Below are 19,395 nucleotides of genomic sequence, written 5' to 3'. Positions count from 1 at the left end.
CTAGGTACTGAATGCACGTTGGTTTAAGGAAGGCAATGTTGCAGAATGTTAAAAAAGCTGGGCTCTGGCCACAGAATGTCGCAGTCTGAACCTGTCATGAAGTCCATTCCAGCTCATAGTGACCCTTTAGGACAGAGTGAAACTGCCCCAAGGAGTCCTGTAATGATAAATGCTTACAGGAGTGGACAGCCTCATCTCTCTCCCTTGGAGCATCTGGTGGGTTTAAACTGCCAACGACTGTGCCACCATGACTTTATGTAGTATTTTTAGGTTTCAGTGACATGAACCCAATGGAGAAGTTCCACACTTGGAAGACACGGGGTTGCCATGAGAGGAAATCCACTCGACATCCACTAGCCAAGAAGACAACAACAAAAATCCTTATGATATCTCTGACACTCAGAGATTTCTCTCTTCTCTCCTCCGTCCCCTCTGTCCTTTACCCAGACATGTTCATATCAATTTTCCAGAAAGGATCGCCTGTTTCCTGTTTTATGTTGTAGTATCTGAGAGTCTGGAGTCCTGGTGTGGCACTGTAGGATAAGCACTGGGCCACAAGGGCATTTCACTTGCACGGTTGGCGGTTCAAACTCACCAACCACTCCTTGGAAACTCTATACAAGGTCGCTATGAGTCAGAACTGACTCAACAGCACTTAACAACAACAGCAGAGACTCCAAGCCCTGGTGTAGCACTGTGCAAGATAAGTAACTGACAGTTCAGTAGTTCAAATCCACCAGCCGCTCTTGGAAACTCTATACAAGGTTGCTATGAGTTGAAACCTACTCTACGGCACATAACACTATCTGAGATTCCAAGGACACATACAACTTGGCCAAAGTGATATTTAGATTCAGGATTGAACCTCAGATTTTATTATTCTAGCTTTTTTTTAAATCACTGAAGTTGGAGGGGGGCGGGGGGGGTGCTGGTCTAGGTCATCTGTAGGATTTCTTCCATATTTTATTTTCTGAAATTCTCAGTAGTTCATTTTATAGATAGTCGCAGGGTTCATGATTTCACAATGACTCGTGAAAGGGAGAACAGGTATAATGCCCAAGACGGTGGCAATCTTTCAATTGCTACTGAAAAGATGGAGGTTTGACTCTGCCCAGAGGAGCCTTGGAAGAAAGGCCTGGCTGTCTGCACCAGAAAAATCTGCCAGTGAAAACCACGGGGCACCGTTCTACTCTGACAGCCAGGAGGTCACCATGAGTGGTAACTGGTTAACTGCTGGGAGTTGTGGGGAGTGGGCAGGATCAGAAGGAAAGCCCCACCTCCAAGACTGAAAGACTGAGTTGAAAAAGAGGAATCTTTCCTTGATTCTTCATATATAAATTATAGCTTTGGTTTGGGTCTGTGTTCCTAGCGTTTGTTATTTTATTTCAGGGCTTATTTGCAAATTGAAATGTCTAGAAGGGTCAAGATCATGATGTGCAGAAGGGACGTTTGTAAGGCGTTAAGTGAGTGTAGCATTGTCCACTGCTATTCAGTCAGGAAGAGAAAGCTGGTGGTGAGGGGGAGGGTAAACCAAGGTGAATTGCAGAGGAAAACTCCCAGATACTTAGGAAATCTTTTCAGCAACCAGGCAAGGCTAACTGTTGGCGTGAGGAACTCAAGTAGCTTTTGTCAGATTACACAGCTCAGTGTTTGAATACTGTTGCCCCCTTTAAATCCATAAGCAATTTGTGCATTAAACAAAGTTTTGGTGTCCTGGTGTGGTGCTGTAGGATAAGCACTGGACCGCAAGGTCAGTTTGAACCACAAGGTTAGCAGTTGTAGTTCACCAGTTGCTCCTTGGAAAACCTATATAGGGTCGTTATGAGTTGGAACCAAAGCAACTGACACTTAATCACAACAACAACAACAACATCTATAGACCAAATATGTCTTTGGGCTGCTGGCTTGCAACTCATGCTTAACAATAAGTTTCATTGGCATGCTAAAGTATACGTAAAGTTTAATTGTGGTAGACACTACAGAAGTGGGAAGGACAACCCATCTTTTGTATGTCTATGTTCCTAGCACGTCTACGTTGCTGTTGTTAAGTGCCGTGGAGTTGGTTCCGACCCATAGTGATCCTATACAGGGTTTCCGAAGAGCAGCTGGTGCGCTTGCACTGCCGACTTTGCAGTTCAAACGGCTTTGCAGTCTGGCGCATTAACCCACAGTGCCACAACTCTATGGGACAGAGTATAACTGTTCCTTTGTGTTACTGAGGCTGGAAATGTTAACAGGAACAACCATCTTCATGTCTCCCCCTCTGTGAGCGGCTGGTGACTAGTTTGAAGTGGTTAGCAGCCCAGCACATAGCCCATTATGTTACCTCACAGCCATAGGTTTGTTTGCTGTGTGAATCTATCTATATAGACACCATGCATCTGTCAGTTTGTCATACTTGTGTGATGCTGAAAGCCATGCCCCCAGTAGGGTCGCCCATGGTGGACAGGTTTCAGTGGAACTTCCAGACTAAGACAGGATAAAAAGAAGAGGCAGCCCACTTTTGAATGATTAGCCACTGAAAACCTTATGAATAACATTGTCTGGTAAATGAGCTCTTCCATTGGAAGGAATGCAAAACACTACTGGAGGAAGAGCTCGCTCCTCAAAGTAGAGTTGACCTTAATGATGTGAATGGAGTAAAACTTTTGGGACATTTGCTGGTGGGGCACAATTCAAAATATAAAGAAACAACTTCAAAAACCTATTAATAATCAGAAAGTGGAATGTACATAGCATGAATCAGGGAAAATTGGAAGTCATCAAAAATGAAATGGAGCATATGAATATATTCATATTGTAGACATCGTGAGCTGAAATGGACTGGTGTTGACCATGTTGAATTGGACAACCGAATGGTTTGCTCTGACAAGAATGACAAAAATGAAGAGGAATTGCATCATATTCATTGTCAAAAAGAACATTTCAAAATCTGTCTTTAAGTGCAATGTGGTCTGTGTTAGAATAATATCCACACACCTGTAAGAAAGATCAGTTAGTACCACTATTATTTAAATTTACACTCTAACGAATAAAGCTAATGAAGATTCAATGCAAGAAATCTACCAACTACTGGTGTGGTGCTGTAGGATAAGCACTGAACCACAAGGTCTGCAGTTCAAACCCACCAGCCAGTCCTCAGAAACTCTATACAGGGTTGCTATGAGTCAGAACCAACTCGATAGACTTAGCAACAACCAACTTCTTCAGTCTTAAATTGATCAAGCTTACAATCAACATGCATTGATAATTTAGTTGGAATGCCTTAAATGTAAATTTAAAAAAGGAATCAGTAGTTGGAAAATGTGCCTTTGATGATAGAAATAATGCTGGAGATCGGATGATAGAATTTTGCAAGACCAATGACTTATTCGTTGCAGATATTTTTTTATGTTGATAAAAGGTGGCAAGACACATGGACCTCACAGATGGGATACCCAGGGATCAAATTGACCACATCTTGGAAATAGACAGTGAAGAAGCACAAACAAAGTCAGCACCAACTGTGCGACAGACCATCAATTTCTCATATACGAATTCAGGCTGAGACTGGAGAAAATGAAACAAGTCCATGAGAGCCATAATATGACCTGGAACATATCCCACTGTTTCAAGAGCAGTTTTGGTGCATTAGACACTAATGAATATCATCAGAAGAGTTGTGGGATGACATCAAGAATACTATGCAGGAAGAAATCAAAAGTTAATTTAAAAGATGGGAAAAAAAGAAAATACCAAAGTGGATATCAGATAAGATTCAGAAACTTGCTCTTGAATGTAGAAAAGCTAAAACAACTTGAAGAAATAAGGAAGGAAGAGAGCTGAACAGAATATTTCACAGGACAGTTCTAGAAGTCATAGTCAAACATTATAATGAAATATGCAAAGACCTACGGTTAGAAAACCAAAAGGAAAGAGCATGATCAGCATTTCTCAGCTGAAAGAACAGAAGGGAAAAAAATCAAACCTTGGATTGTAATTTTGAAAGATTGTATGGGAGACATATTGAACGATCCCGGAAGCATAGAAAGAGGATGGAGAAAATATGCAGTTACTGTACCAAAAAGAATTGATAGATGATCATTCGTTTCAAGAGGTAGTACATGATGGAGAACTGATGTTATTGAAGGAAGGCATCGGAGCGACATTAAAGTCATTGGTGAAAAACGAGATCCCAGGAATTGGCGGAATACAGATTCAAATGTTTCAACAAACTGATGAAGATCTGGAGCTGCTCAGTCATCTATGTCAAGAAATGCAGAAGACAGCTCCTTGGTCAATGGATTGGAAGAGCTCCATATTTGTGCCCATTCCAAAGAGAGGCGACCCAATGGAATGGAGAAATCGTTGGACAATATCATTAGGCTCACTTCACATGCAAGTAAAATTCTTCTGAAGATAGTTCAAAAGAAGGTTGCAGCAGTGCATTGACAGGGAGCGGCCACAAATTCAAGGTAGATTCAGAAGAGGACATGGAACTAGGGATACATTGCTGATGTCAGATGGATCATGGCTGAAAGCAGAGAATGCCAGAAACATGTTTTCTTGTGCTTTATTGACTCTGCAGAGGCATTTGACTGTGTGCATTGTGACAAACGACAGATAACAGTATGAAGAATGGATATTCTAGAACATTTGAATCATGCTGATGAGGAACCTGTACATAGACAAGGAGGCTGTCATTCAAACAGAACAAGGAGATATGAATAGTTTAAAACCTGGAAAGGTGTGCACCAGGCTTCTGCCTTTTCACCATACTTGTTCAATTTGTATACTGAACAAATAATCTGAGAATCTGTATTATATGAAAAAGAACATGACATCAGGATTAAATGAAGACTCATTAACAACCTGCGATATGCAGATGACACTACTTTGCTTGCTAGAAGCAAAGAATACTCAAAATACTTACTGATGAAGATCAAAGACTACAGTCTTCATTAATGAATTGTACTTCAACATAAAGTAACCAAAAATCCTCACAAGTGACCAGTAATAACATAATGATAATGGAGAAAATATTGATGTTATCAAAGACTTCCTTTTCTTTGGATCCACAATTGATACTCGTGGAAGAAACAGTCAAGAAATCAAATGACATATTGCATTAGAATCAGATAGTCATTAGCAACGTGGTGCTGTAGGATAAGCACTGGACCACAAGGTTGGTCTGAGCCACAAGATCGTCACTTCAAATGCACCAGCTGCTCCTTGGAAACGGTGTACAGGGACTCTATGAGTCGAAACTGACTCAATGGCACCTAAAAACAACTACATGACACAACGTTGCTTGTTGGTTAAAGTCTAAAGACTCCAGCCTTCAGTATGGAGTGTACCTCAATGTAAAGAGAATAAAATTCCTCACAAGTACATAGCATCACGATAAATAGAGAAAAGATTGAAGTTGTCAAAAATTTCATTTTATTTGGATCTATAATCGATGGTCATGGAAATAGCAGTCAAGAAATCAAAGCCATACTGGATTAGACAAATCCCTATAGAAGACCTTGATAAAGTGTCAGAGATCAAAGATACCAGTTTGAGGATTAAGATGAACCTACCTGAACCATAGTAAATTCAATCACCCCATATGCAAGTGAAAATGAGGCAATGTGTAAGGAAGACTGGAGAAGAATCGATTAATTTGAATTATGGTATTGGGAAAAGCACTGAATATACCACGAACTACCAGAGGAACGAGCAAATCTATTTTGGAAGAAGTACTGTTGGATCGCTCTTTGGAAGCAACAATGACAAGACTTTGTCTCTCCTACGTTAGACACGTTGTCACAATGTCCCTGTAGAAAGACATCATGCATAGTAAAGTGGAGGGTCAGTGACAGAGAGGAAGATCCTCAGTGAGATGGATGTAGAAAGAGTGGGCTCAAATATAACAGCAATTGTGAGGATGGCACAGGACTGGGCAGTGTTTGTTCTGTTGTCTATAAGGTCAATCTGAGATGAGCCTACTTGATAGGACCCTAAAGCAACAGCAATGGGACCCAGTCTTACACAAAAGAACCAGCAGCAGACTTACTGATGGTTACAGAAGAGTGTCATCATAATCTCTTTTCTCATATTTGGGGTCTCATTCAAAACAAGTGATATAAAATACAAGACATCTGCAAGTGATTCCCAGTATACACCCAAAGTAAGACAAACAAAATGTGATTATGAATGGAATGTCAAACCCTCATTGTTTTTACACACTTGGACAAATGAGCATTTCTCTGGGGTACTGAAGTTTCTCATTAATTTAATTCCTTCACTTGTTCCTTGTGGCTCTCTTAAGATGAGCATTTGGGAAATCTTTGAAGCTTGATTAGGGCATGACCAAATCTGTAATTTGCAAGTTAAAACTAGCCATTATAGTCCAACTTCAAAATACAAGGATGGACCAAGGATTAAAATTTTAATGATTCTAATTTGAGTGAGGGCTAGGGCCCAACTATTTTATAAAGAGATGAAACAGGACTGACCTTCCAAGGATGTTTTATGTTTTGTGTGATGCAGAATCAATACAAAGGTGAGAGAGACCTGATTTGAATTGGTAAAATATGTAAATCCCCGTCTGCTAAACTGGCAGAGATTAATGTCTGAATAGAAGTAGGAAGTGCCAACTGTAAAATTATACAGAGCATGGAGATTACCATCCGCATAATGGGACTTGATTTAGTGGTTCTATTTTGGGATCCCATATAAAGTGCCCAGCACAGAAAGCTTTGTTTCATTTTGGGGGGCAGTGCCCTAATTTTCTACAACACTATTCACTTTGCTTTTTAAAGGATGAATAACCCATTTTCTGTATGGGGCTCCTTGCATCTTTCCTTTGGGAGTAGCAACCTCTTCAAGCTCCTCTCTTACATGCTGTTTTTGTTATTTTTAAGTTGTATTGTCTCTGCTGTTGTTGCTATTAGGTGCCCTTCAATCAGTTCTGACTCTGTACAGTGTACATAGTACAATGACACTCTGCCCGGTCTTCCAGTGAGCCCATTGCTGTTACCACTGTGTCTAATCCATCCTAGGAACCTTATTGTCCATGGAAAGACCAAGTGATACCATATGTAACAGGGCAGAGTGGTTTGGCTTGTCTACTGATCTAAAAGTTGTTGGTTGGAACCCACCCAGCAATGCCATGGAAGACAAGCTGGTGACCTTCTTCTGTATAGATTTGTTGTTTTTGTTGTTAAGTGCCGTCAAGTTGGTTCTGACTCATAGTGATCCTGTATAGGGTTTCTGGTGAGTTTGAACTGCCAACCTTGTAGTTCAAACAGACCTTGTAGTCCAGTGCTTATCCTACAACACCACCCCATGTCAGCTGAGAAAACCCTATGGAGCGATTCTACTGTGTGACCAGTGGGGTTTCCAGTAGTCATGAAGGCGTGGACAGTCACCAGTTTGAGTTTTTGCTGTAATGTATGATGTTAACAAGGAGCTCTGATAGCGTAGTGGTTACAAGTCGGGCTGCTAACCTCAAGCTCAGCAGTTCAAAACTACCAGCCACTGCACGGAAGAAAGATGAGGCTTTCTGCTTCCGTAAAGATTTACAACCTTGGAAACTCTATGTAGGGTTGCTATGAGTTGGCACACTACCACCACCACCACCATGATGTTAAAGTTGACTGATGTGAAAACTGAGGCTGGGAAATGCAAAGTCACTGATAATGCCTGGGTCTTTGTAAACTAGCTCAAAGCACTGACCAGGAACATTGGGTGTGATTCTAGGTCCACTGTTTGACTGTCTCCTGAGACTGGGAGTTCGTCTCCTATTGGCGATAGCTTATGGTGGTTTTATCTTAGACAAGGAGATAGTGGCCAGTCTAATCCCTGCATTAGGTGAGCAATGGCTATTTATTCAGCAGGGTTCAGGAAGGTCCAATAATGAAGTGCAGGATGCATTATTATTTTAAAGATAGTATTATTGTGCCTGTCTGTAGTTTAAAATTTACAAAGCCATTTAAATTTTTGCTAATGAACTGCTTTTTATTTTTATAGATGCTCTTTGATTATATTTGTATTACTGGGACCCAATTAGTTGCAAGCATGGGAATTATGGGCTCATTCTTGGCAAGTCCCTGGGTGGAGCTGAGTTAACCAGAGCTGGCCTCAGAGGCTCAGCACTGTCAAGTCTGTGTCTCTACAGTCCTTAGCTTTGATTGTCTCTGTGTGGTCTTGTTCTCACACTGAACTTGGTAGGCAAGAAGGTCAATGGTGACTCTGAACTTGTATCATTCCTCCAGATTACCAACCCCATATCTATCTTCCAGAAGGATCTGTTTAGCCAATCTTGTGTTTCCTGTGAATCAGATCCTTTGGTCAGGGCTAAGAGACAGACATACTCTGATGGTCATTCGGTATCACGTGTTGTTTCCCAATGGTAGAAGATGGGAAAGTATGACCAGCAACTGCATCCCACACGTAGTATATGCTAAGGGGCCTATAGAGACTTCTGTCTTCCTAGAAGAAGGGGATGAGCGTCTCTTATCAGAAACGACTACAATGCTCACATTTCTATCCCACCAGTCAGAGTTACAGAAAATTGATATAATTGCAGAGCCAGTTATTTCATCAAATATTCCAGATTTCATTTCCCTCTTTGCCTTTTTCCTTTCACTGTGGGCATCAAAGGACCAAAAGCACAAAAGGGAAACATTTCTCTTTTTGTGGTTTTTAAAGAATCATTTTTCTGTATTTCACTCTCAAATTATTCTAGCCTCCTCTCTTTGGTTCTCCTGAAGGACTACTTATGCAGATTTGCAGTTGTCACCTGACTTAAGTCTCCTTCCAACCAGCCACTCAGATCTCCTGTGGGATCCAGCTGTGCCTCCCAGTGTCTGGTTGAACATCCTCTCTCGCTCACTGCCATTGAGTTGGTTATGACTCACAGTGACCCTGTATAGAGTTTCTGAGTCTATAAATCTTTATGGGAACAGAAAGGCTTGTCTTTCTCCCATTGAGTGGCTGGTGGATTTGAACTGCTAATCTCATGGTTAGCAGTCCAGTGCTTACCCCACAGACCAGCCCAGTGGTTCTCATATATAGATGGAATAAATTGACAGACAGATGCATCCATGGGCCTGCCTGTCTGGAGACGTTGGGGATCTGAAGAATGAAATAGCTGAGGCTTTCTAACATGTTCTATTGAAAATTTGAACTCTATTATTTTCATATCCCCAGTTTAAGCACTCTTTTCTCTTGTTTATTTATTTTACTTGCTGGGCACCAGGTGCAATCCCAGGGGCAGGATATGTGCCAGTCAGCAGCAATTAGTCTGCCTTTGTGTCTGGTGACTAAGCTTGACCTTAATGATGGTGGCCCAGCAGGACCTATATTTTCAGGTCATGTTACCTGAGATAACCCCAGCAGTGTGGTTGACCCACTTCGTGTGAGTAAGACTGCTTCTAGTGCTGTCTACCAGAACTTAGTATATGGCAGAGGTCAGCCTACACTCTAAAATGGATCATTTCATGTGAAGTAGCTTTTACCTTAATTAGGAATCGTGACGATTATGCTACTGGATTTGATACTTAAAGATCCCATTGCCCTCAAGTGAATTTGGATTCATTGTGACCCTAGAGGACAGAGTCAGTCAGCCTCCTGAAGGTCCTGAGACTGCAGTCATCACAGAAAATGACCTATGCATCTTTCTCTCATAGACCAGCTGGTGGGTTTGAACTGCTGACTTTTCAGTTAACAATTGAGTACTTAACCAGTGTTCCATCAGAATTCCTTATGATAACATGTACTGTACCCAGTATACAAAAAATTTGAGCTATATTTGGTTTGTTCATCTGCTTTTCAGCACTTTCAGACCATGCTGAAATCTAAACTGAATGTCCTCACGCTGAAGAAGGAACCTCTCCCAGCCGTCATCTTCCATGAACCCGAGGCCATTGAACTGTGCACCACCACACCTCTGATGAAGACACGAGCCCACAGTGGCTGCAAGGTATGTGGCCCGGGCCAGCAGAGGCTCTCCTGGTAGGACAGACACAAGGGCACTCAGTCTTAATAGATGATTGTTTCATTATGCTAACTTTTTGTTTTGTTTTGGTGACAATATACACAGTCATACACCATTCCAACCATTTTGACATGGACAACTCACTGACATGGACTCACTTCCTCAAACTGTACAACCAATGTCACCGTTCTTACCCAGACTGTCCCAGCACCATGGACTTGGCTTAATGCCCCCTGAGTTTCTCATCTAACCTTTCAAGTTGCTGTGAGTTTGATCTCACGTGCAGAATTATGTAAAAGAGCATAATGCTCAAAGTAGACGTACTTTCTCAAAGTATACTAACCTTTAGTTCAGTGAAGACTCCAGGGGTATGTTTTGTTTAAGGCTTGAAGTTTCAAGATTGCATAAGAGCAGTAGTTTTATTTGGGCTTCTCTAGCTTTACTTGCTCCAGAAGTTGAGAATTTGAAATTCAGTTCTACATTCTTCCCCCTTTTGATGGGGATTTTTCTAACAAATCTTTGATCAGAAGGATCAGTAATGATAGCCAAGACCCATCCGGTTTATAGGGTCCTCATTTTGCCAGATACCCCAATCAAATGGCTCAGGATTGTTTCTCAGTATTTCTCCTCTCCCTCTTAGTTCATTGTGTAGTGCCTGGGATCTTAACAGGTAGCATATGGCCATCCAAAATCCAATGGTAGGTCTCTACTCGTCTGGAGGAACAGAGAAAGATGGAGAAGCAGAAATCAGTAGAGGAAACGGATTGAGGGTCTAGTCACCTCCATGGTCAACTGCCTTCTCTACCATGAGTGCCTGGCTACCTGGTAACTCAAAATAAAAAAAGAGAGAGAGAGAAAGAGAGAGACCATAAAATGACTTCTCAAATAAGTTCATTGAGTGTCGAGTGTTGGTAGTGTGAATTCATAGCTTGCTTTTCCTTCTGAATGATAAAACATTTTTCATCATTTTGGGGGTGCACATGAAATATGCAGACTTTAAAATCAATAAAATGCATTTTATTTTATCAGTAAAATGGTATTTTATGCATATTTCTATGGCCCTAGGGAGTCCTGGTGTGGCGCTGTAGGATAAGCATTAGACTACAAGGTTGGTTTGAACAGCAAAATCAGCAGTTCAAACTCACCAGCCGCTTCTCAGAAACCCTATACAGGGTTGCTAAGAGTCAGAACCAACTCAATGACACTTAATAACATGGAACTTTGGACTTCATAAGAAAAATTTTGTTCTGAATGATAATTTCATTCTTTGTAATCTCAGTCTGAGTAAAACATATCTTAAAGAATGGGGAAAAGCAAAACAAAACCCCAAACCCACCCTCAAGTTTCCCAACACTGGTCCTCACTGAGTCCTTTTTGGGGTAATTTTAGATATTTTGCTTTGATTCTTCTCTCAAAGTTTATACTAATTTTCTTGCCTCTGAATCTATAAAGGACACATTTTTCATTCATGTAAACGGTGATGCTGACATGAAAACAGAAGCAGAAATGAAGTGTATAATTTCAGTCAGCTTCTGGGTTCTGTCTAACATGTTACTCTTTCACTTGAGCTGGTGAATATGGTAATCGGCTTAGAGGTAACAAAGAAAAGATGTTTTATGCATACTTCCCTGTTGGAAATTTGTTTTGAATTTTGAAAATAAAATAAGGGGCAAGGAAATGCAGAAAATGCATGCCTGCATGTGGATATCCATTATAATCTTGGGGAACTATTCCTTTCTTTGTTGCTTTCTAGGTTAGTGTAGCAAGGCTTGATTCCTCTGTCTTGACAGAGCTTTTCATCCCTCCTTGCTGCTATTGCATTTGTGAGAAACAACTCTTAAGATGGTCCATCTTCAGGAATGAGGGGAGTCCAGGAAGTTGCCATCTAGTGTAACAACAGAAGCTCATGGGGAAGGGGAAAGAGAAGGGATGTGTTTAGTCAACTAGGAACTTTAAATAAGAATGCAACCATCAAGGGGATATCTGAGGAAGATGGTTAACCCTGTAGTACTCAATGGATGAGGAACCTGGGGGGACACTGGGGAGGGACTTTCTCAGACCCAGTGGTGCATTGGCCCTTGTCTTCTGGGTTTGACACCCACTTTTACAAAATCAAATAAAAAAGCCTCACTCTCACTAAAATGAGTACAGATTGGATTTCTTGAGCTTTTGTTGATAAGCACTTGTGATAACTCATCGGAGACCTCATATGGGATAAGGTGGTCTTCCCCAGTTCTCCGTCTAGAGACCCATTGGGGTAAGGTCCTAGTCAGGGGTTTATACTGACCCACTAGTGCCCAAGAGGGATCGAGGCAGTGTCTGGGGTATCGACACCGTTTCTCACATTTTGTCCCTACAAGTTAATTTTTACTCGTAGACACAAAGTGGAACTGCAGAGTCAAATTGCCTCATAGGGTTCCCTCAGAAACCATATGCAAGGTCGTTCTGAGTTGGAGCTGACTGGACTGCATTTGACAACAACAGAGTCTTTAAAGAAAGAGATCACCATGCCTGGTGTTGCTCCCACGCAGCCTCGGGGTGGATTACAGTTAGCAGTGAAGCACTTAACCATTGAGCTACCAGGGCGCATAACTGTGGACGAGTTTGACCTTCCAGCGATACTGGACCACAGCATTGTGCTCAAAATCTCATGCACTTTCATCCTTTCCACAAACACATACTAAGTGCTCACTGTTGGCCGGCATGTGGGCATGGCTGAGCAAGTTGGACCAGCATCATTATGGAATTTGATTCCTAGTTGGAGGGAAGAGTGACCAGTACAGGCCAACAATCGATGACCGGTGAGAAGCCACTCTGTGAAGAACCTGTGGGTGAAGACTTCAGGCAGAAGGAACAATCCAGAAACAAACTCAATCCAGTCACTGCCAAGCTGATTCCAACTCATGGCAACCCCATGTGTGTCAGAGTAGAACCATGTTCCATCGGGTTTTCATCAGTCAATTTTTTGGAAGTAGATTCCCTAACCATTCTTTCATGGTGCCTCTGGGTGGATGCGAACCTCCAACCCCAAGTAAGGAGTGTAAACTCCCTGACGTGGAAACGGGATTGGCGTGTTTCATAATAGAAAGGGATGGGTGGATGTGCCCAGACTTCTGAGAACATTTCTGATGAATGGTGGAATCAGATGGGGTTCAGGCTCAGAGAGCGCTAAGGCTATTCTTGTGAGTTTGGATTTTTGTTCTAATTAGATGAAAACCATCAGAAGGATTTAGGTCAGTGAGTTCTATGACTTTATATTTTTAAAAAAAAATAAAAAATGTGTCCGTGGTTGGAGCAGCAACAATGACTTGTCTGTTCCTGTTTTATCTTGCCTGTTGTTAAGTGCCTTCGAGTCAATTCTGGCTCATCGTGACCCTGTATAGGGTTTCTTAGCGGCAGCTGGTAAGTTTGAAGAGCCGACACTGCTGTTCAAACTGACCTTGCGGTTCGAATGCTTATCCTATCATTCCACGCCGGGACTCCTAGTGCATAGAAAAGTTATGTTGACACTATATTGCAGTTTATGAAATGGGCAAATAGCATTGTGAAACAGTTGGAGGATGACCAAAGTGGACATCCAGACGGAAGATGCTTTCACATGCTGTTGGAAGACAGGGTCCATAGATTTGCGTGAAATAGGGTGGCCACCAGACTTCCATTTGTAAAGAAAATAAAGGAGCATCGCAAAATGCCACAAAAAGAAGCTTAATAAAATGAAGTACGTATAATACACACACACACACACACACACACACACACAATTTTTTGGTAACATTTGCTAGGAGAAGAAAAGCCGTCTTTTTTTTTTTTGGACAAAGTGTATAGAATTCAAGATTTATGGAGTCATTTCTCTTCTAAGGGGATATTGAAAAAATAAACAAACTAAAAAGAATTCAGAAGAGCAGGCTCCAAAGGGAGAAGGGTTACGCAGGTACCTGACCAAGTGGCCAGCGGGACAGAGGGAAGCTAGCCGTGATTTCTGTTGAACGCAGTGAAGATTTCTGCATGCAAGGTGGGAACACATGCCACTGGGCTGTAAAGTATTTATGAACTCTCCATCCCTCAAAATCTTGAAGAGGAGATTTCAGGCATAGATATCATAACCTCGTGTCAGGGACCCTGACCAACACCTCAGGAGGTACTTTCCAGCTTTATGAGTCTTTCCAAAGCAAGAAAACCTCCAGGGTGTCTTTTTTTCCCCTTTCTTTCTTTCTTTCTCACATCATATGCTATAAAGTTTATTAATTTAAACATTAACTGTAGATGTTCTAGAATGACCTTCTTTAATTCTCAAGGACTATATCACCTTTGTGTTCACAGTCCTAGTCTTTTGTTCAAAAGCAACCACCCACAACAAAAAAAGTTCAATTTTTGAGCCTGGAAATTTCTGTTTAAAATTCCCAGGCCTCCCCGTTCCCTAGTTCTTTCAGATCATCAGCAAGAACAAAGTCCAGTGTTTCATCGCTGATTCTTGCCGGTAACTTAGCCCACCAAATACCAGCTGCAGGAGGAGTTCTGGCTGGGATGCACGCCTGCCAGGAATAATGAACATCGTGCAGCCGGGCCCAGCTGCAGGGCCGCGCACAGGGCTCTGCCTCTTCACACAGGGCTGCTTCTTTTTCCCTGACAGCTCTCAAGTTGTGTTGGCAGGACTTTTGGTTTGGGGAAGGAGAGAGGCAAGAGGAAGCAAAGGAAGGGGAGCGTTGGAAAAGGGTTTTTCTTAGCACCATCAAGGCCTTGCTAATGTTAGATTTCCAGTTTCCCCTCTGATCTGTATTCTCCCTGGGTCCTGGCAGGATTGCCCAGCTAGGCTATTCATGTGGTGGCGGGGAGCTCTGTCTTTCTTTGTGTGTGTTCCCCTCTGTTGTTGCCACATTTTTCTGGAGCAAGGTTATTTAACTGTATAACCCGCTGCATGCATTAGGGCATCTTGTCAACCTTCATGTCAGAGCTGTTCTGGGTTTGATTTTGCAGCAGCAAAAACGCTGTATTATTTTCGAGGTGTTCATACCTGTCTTCTTCTGTCTGCTGTTTTGGCTGCCCTTGAGTTGGCCCCTGACTCAGTGGTGACCCTGTGCACAACAGAACGCAGCACTGCCTGTGTTGTGGATGGGAACAGTGTGATCATAAAAGTCTCTCTGGCTGATGTTTGAAAGTAGATAGCCAAGTCTTCTTCTTCTTCTGCCTTTAAAATATAAAACAAAACAAAAGCAAATTTCTACTGAATGGATTCCAGTTCATGGTCATTCCGTGTGTTGCAGAGACCTGTCTTCCATGGGGTTTTCGTGGCAGCAACCTTTTGGAAACAGATTGCCAGACATTTCTTTTGAGGCTCCTTTGTTGGTTTCAAATCATCAGCCTTTGGGTTAGTAGTCAAGTGCTTAACTGTTTGAGCCACCTAGAGAATCCTTCTCACAGGATGGAATCCTAGGTAGCTTCAGCTTGTTAATAACCCTTTTTAAAATTCATACCAGGGGGCTTTAAAACGCTCTTGGAAAAATTCCATTATCTTTTAGTTGCATTTTTTCCATGAACTTTTTGAAGCCTACATTTATTGAAAATGGGATGTGTATTTGGAATTATAGAAAAAGAATTCAAACTAGGTGCTATGGGTGTTATGATGTGTAACCATGTGAAGGAAACAAAGTAAATACCTCACAAATGCTTCTGAAACCCATCGATCGGTATCTGAATCCCTGGGTGGGTAGATGTTTGAAGAGAATTTACTTCAGGTAAGCAGAATATTGGTGAGGAGCAAGTCTGACATCTAAAATATTCCACGTAGCTTAGGTGAAAAGGGTCCCCTGGAACCATCCTTGGAACTTGAGGAGTTGAACCATGGAATGACGTGTGATAAGGTTGATAGAACGGTGTAAACTGATACATACCCTGGGAGGTGGGGCTGAGGTGGAAAATGGCATTTGAGGACTGACTAGGACTTGTGTGGTTGGAGTGGACTTGCTTCTTGCTAATTAGGAGCTGCTGTCTGAGGGGGAGAATAGCTCCTTCAAGACTGTACCTGCCATTGCCACCTTCCCCTCCAGAGGGCGCTGTTTTCTTTTTGAATTGACTCAGGTCCAACCTATACACCAAGGGTTCTCAAATTCTTCAAGAAATGATGATGACAGTGAGATTCTTTTAAAATGTAATAAGAAACTAGTAATAAATAAATCATGATGATCACGAAGAGCTTTGTCACTTTTTGTGACATAGACCGTTCATTTCTCAGGGCAGCCTGAAGATTTAAGTATTACATGTAATCCCATTTTTCAGATGATCTTGTGGAAGGATAGACAGGGTCACAAACCTGTCCCATTGAGTGACTGGTAGAGCTGGATCTGAACATCAACCCTTGGATCGTGATGTGTCTTTCCCTTCTATTCCCTCTCTGTCATCTCTGACTTCCCTGGGTCTAGTTTCTGTGGCCTGGCATCCCCTGTCCCTTCACCCTTTATGCCCAACCTGCATTCACCCAGACCAGCTCTTGCACACGGGATGCTTACATCCCCAAATCTTGCCTTTTCACGAGCAGTTGTGTAAAGTTCCAGCTAGGCTCTCCTGTCCTCCTCTTCTTTATGAGCCTGAGAACCAGCAAGGACACAAGTTAATGATTCATAAACCACACAATTTTCACTGAACTCTTTCTCAGATTCTGTGAAATTGGAAGCGGTAGTCCCTGATCTCTCACGAAAGATACATTTGATTTTCAGTTGCAAGGCATGAAGAGAAGTCTCTGAGTAGAAACCTGAAGGCAAACGATCTTTGCAAATTAATACGTGACAAATAGTGACTCTTAGGGTCCTGCCAATCCCACTTCATATTTAAAAACAAACACACAAGCCAGTCATTTGCCATACTTACGACAACCTCATGTGTGTCCGAGTAGAACTGTACTCTTCAGGGTTTTGTATGACTGATTTTCTAGAAGTGGACTGCTAGACTTTTCTTTTGAAGTACTTTTGGATGGATTTGAACCACACCTTTTTGGTTAGCATCCAAGTGCTAGACTGTTTGTGCTTCCCAGGGACTCCTGTCTCATTATAGAGGTTCCAGAGGACCTCAACAGGAATAGATTCACTTAGCATCAAATGTATCTATCTTCTCCACTTAAAAATTTATGTTTGTTTAACTCATAATTGGTTTGAATAGAAGCAGTCATAATTTTCTTATTGTTTTCATTTTCGTAAAAGGCCCATTTTTTTACTCATCAACATCGTTGATAGTCAATGATGAGACTATGTTGCCATCCTCATCAAATACAACTTTGCAGCCCTTTCTCCTTCTAGGTCATTTGGGACCTTGCAATGCCGATTCTGCTTACTGTTTTCAAAACACGTTTCTGATGTAGATATGAAGACAGAATACAAATCACATAGAAATCTTTGTAAATAGAGGCCCGTGCTCTTCCGTGTTTATTTCCACTAAATTCAGAGCGGATGATAGATAATCCTAATTTATGTTCTCTTCATGCTATCTTAGACCCCCCCATAAACAAACCAGAGCACATTCACTTCTCTTTGATTCTTTAATTGCAGGGAGGTAAAGCTCACCTACTAATGATGAGCTGACATCTGGGGAGAGACAGATTTTACTTTTCTGCCATTTTTACTCTTTGCAGACATGTACATTTCACTGCGCTCTTTCCCCTCCCTCCATCCCTCCACCTCTTCTCCTTTATTCCTTCCTTCATTTGTTTCTTCCTGCATCCACAAGAATATATGTCACACTCTTAGGACGCCCCAGGGATTAAGAATGCAGTAGTTTGAGATGCTTAGGATTGAAATAACAGAAAACCGAACTCCAATGGGCCATGGTGATGTTATTAGTTTTGGTTGAGTCAGTACAGAATCATGGTGAACCCACATATGCACAATAGAATGATTCCATAAGATTTTTGGAAGCAGATCACTCAGCCTATCTTCTGAGTTACTCCTGGGTGGGTTTGAACTTCCAACCTTACAACTAGTAGTAGAGTGCTGTTTGTACCACCAGGAACGCCATAGCTAATGTTGTTGTGTGTTATCAAGCCATAATGATTCCATATAGGGTTTCTGAGGCTGTAGATCTTTACGGGATCAGAAGCCTCATTTTTCCCTCACGGAGCTACTGGTAGATTTGAACTGCTAATCTTGCTTTTAAAAGCCCAACAGGTAACCCACTAGACCAGCAGGGCTCCATAATTACTGTTGTTGTTGTTAAGAACCATCAAGTTAGTTCTGACTCATAGCAACCCTATGTAGGGCTTCCGAGAAGCAGCTGGTGGACTTAAACCACTAATCTTGCAGTTAGCATTTCAGTGCTTATCCTACAGCGCCACACCAGGACTCCAAGGAAGCATTGTTATTATTAAGTGCTGTTGAGTCAGTTCTGACTTGTAGCGACCCTGTGTAGGATTTTGGAAGAGCGTTTGTGGGGTTTGAATCACTGACCCTGAGGTGCAAACTGATCTTGTGGTCCATCACACTATCCTGCAGTGCCACACCAGGACTCCTGCACTTTGGATATCATCCCTTATAAAACTGGACTTTTTTGGTTATAAATTTGAATTTTTTATTAAAGCAATGCCCACATTGTTGTTGTTGTTGTTATGTGCCGTGGAGTCGGTTCCGACTCATAGCGACCCTGCACAGGGTTTCCGAGGCTGTTAATCTTTACGGGAGCAGAACGCCTCATCTTTCTCCCGTGGAACCGCTGGTAGTTTCGAACTGCTGACCTCACGGTTCGCAGCCCGATTCGTAACCACTACGCTACCAGAGCTCCTTTGAGATTTAAAAAATCAACTGTAATAATAAGAATAATAAAAACTAAAGATAAAAGATATTTAGTGGTCTCATTCTTAATACCTTCCTCACACCCCTTTTCTGCTTAAAGAAGCAATTGTAATGATTTCAGTAAAATTTCCTTAAGAGTCCCCTCAGACTTTCAAATGCTCTGTTTTCACTGATTTTTAGATATTAGTGTGTGTTTTAATTTTGTAGTGAAAGGTCAAGGTCAGTAATGAATGTTTTCACTTTTCCTCTGTCCTTTTCTGAACTTTGTTACTTTTGAAATGTGAGTGATCACCGAAGAATCAGTCAGCACCGCATGATCTTATTTCCTTTATTGTTCAACACTTTTTTTTAAAAAAGTAATAACTTGCTACTTTTAATAATGTATTTAGTTGAATTTATAATTGTACTTGATTTACCCCCAAATATCTGTTACATTTGGCATAGCCCTAGCCACATTTTCCCCTCTGGTGATAAAAATAATGGGAAATCACACATTCTCTTTATCACATATAATAAGTGACAAAACAAAGTCAGATGTGCAATATATGTTGTACTCATGAGGAATCTGTACCTAGACCAAGAAGTAGTTGTTCGAACAGAACATGGAAACATTGAATGTTTTAAAATTAAGAAAGATGTGCTACAAGGTTGTATTCTTTC

General features: G+C 41.6%; 1 protein-coding gene across 1 annotated transcript in view; it reads left to right on the top strand.

Annotated features, from left to right (window-relative positions):
• The window catches only part of PID1 (phosphotyrosine interaction domain containing 1), a 300,659-nt gene that overhangs the window by 137,614 nt on the left and 143,650 nt on the right, over positions 1-19,395 (top strand). Inside the window, exon 2 of the mRNA XM_006866728.1 lies at positions 9,803-9,949. Within this exon, the coding sequence (XP_006866790.1) occupies positions 9,803-9,949 (147 nt within the window). The remainder of the gene's footprint in view (positions 1-9,802; positions 9,950-19,395) is intronic.

Source organism: Chrysochloris asiatica, unplaced genomic scaffold (genome assembly GCF_000296735.1).
Source record: "Chrysochloris asiatica unplaced genomic scaffold, ChrAsi1.0 scaffold00096, whole genome shotgun sequence".
In the NCBI taxonomy this organism is placed as follows: Eukaryota; Metazoa; Chordata; class Mammalia; order Afrosoricida; family Chrysochloridae; genus Chrysochloris; species Chrysochloris asiatica.
This window is presented reverse-complemented; position numbering and strand designations above follow the sequence as displayed.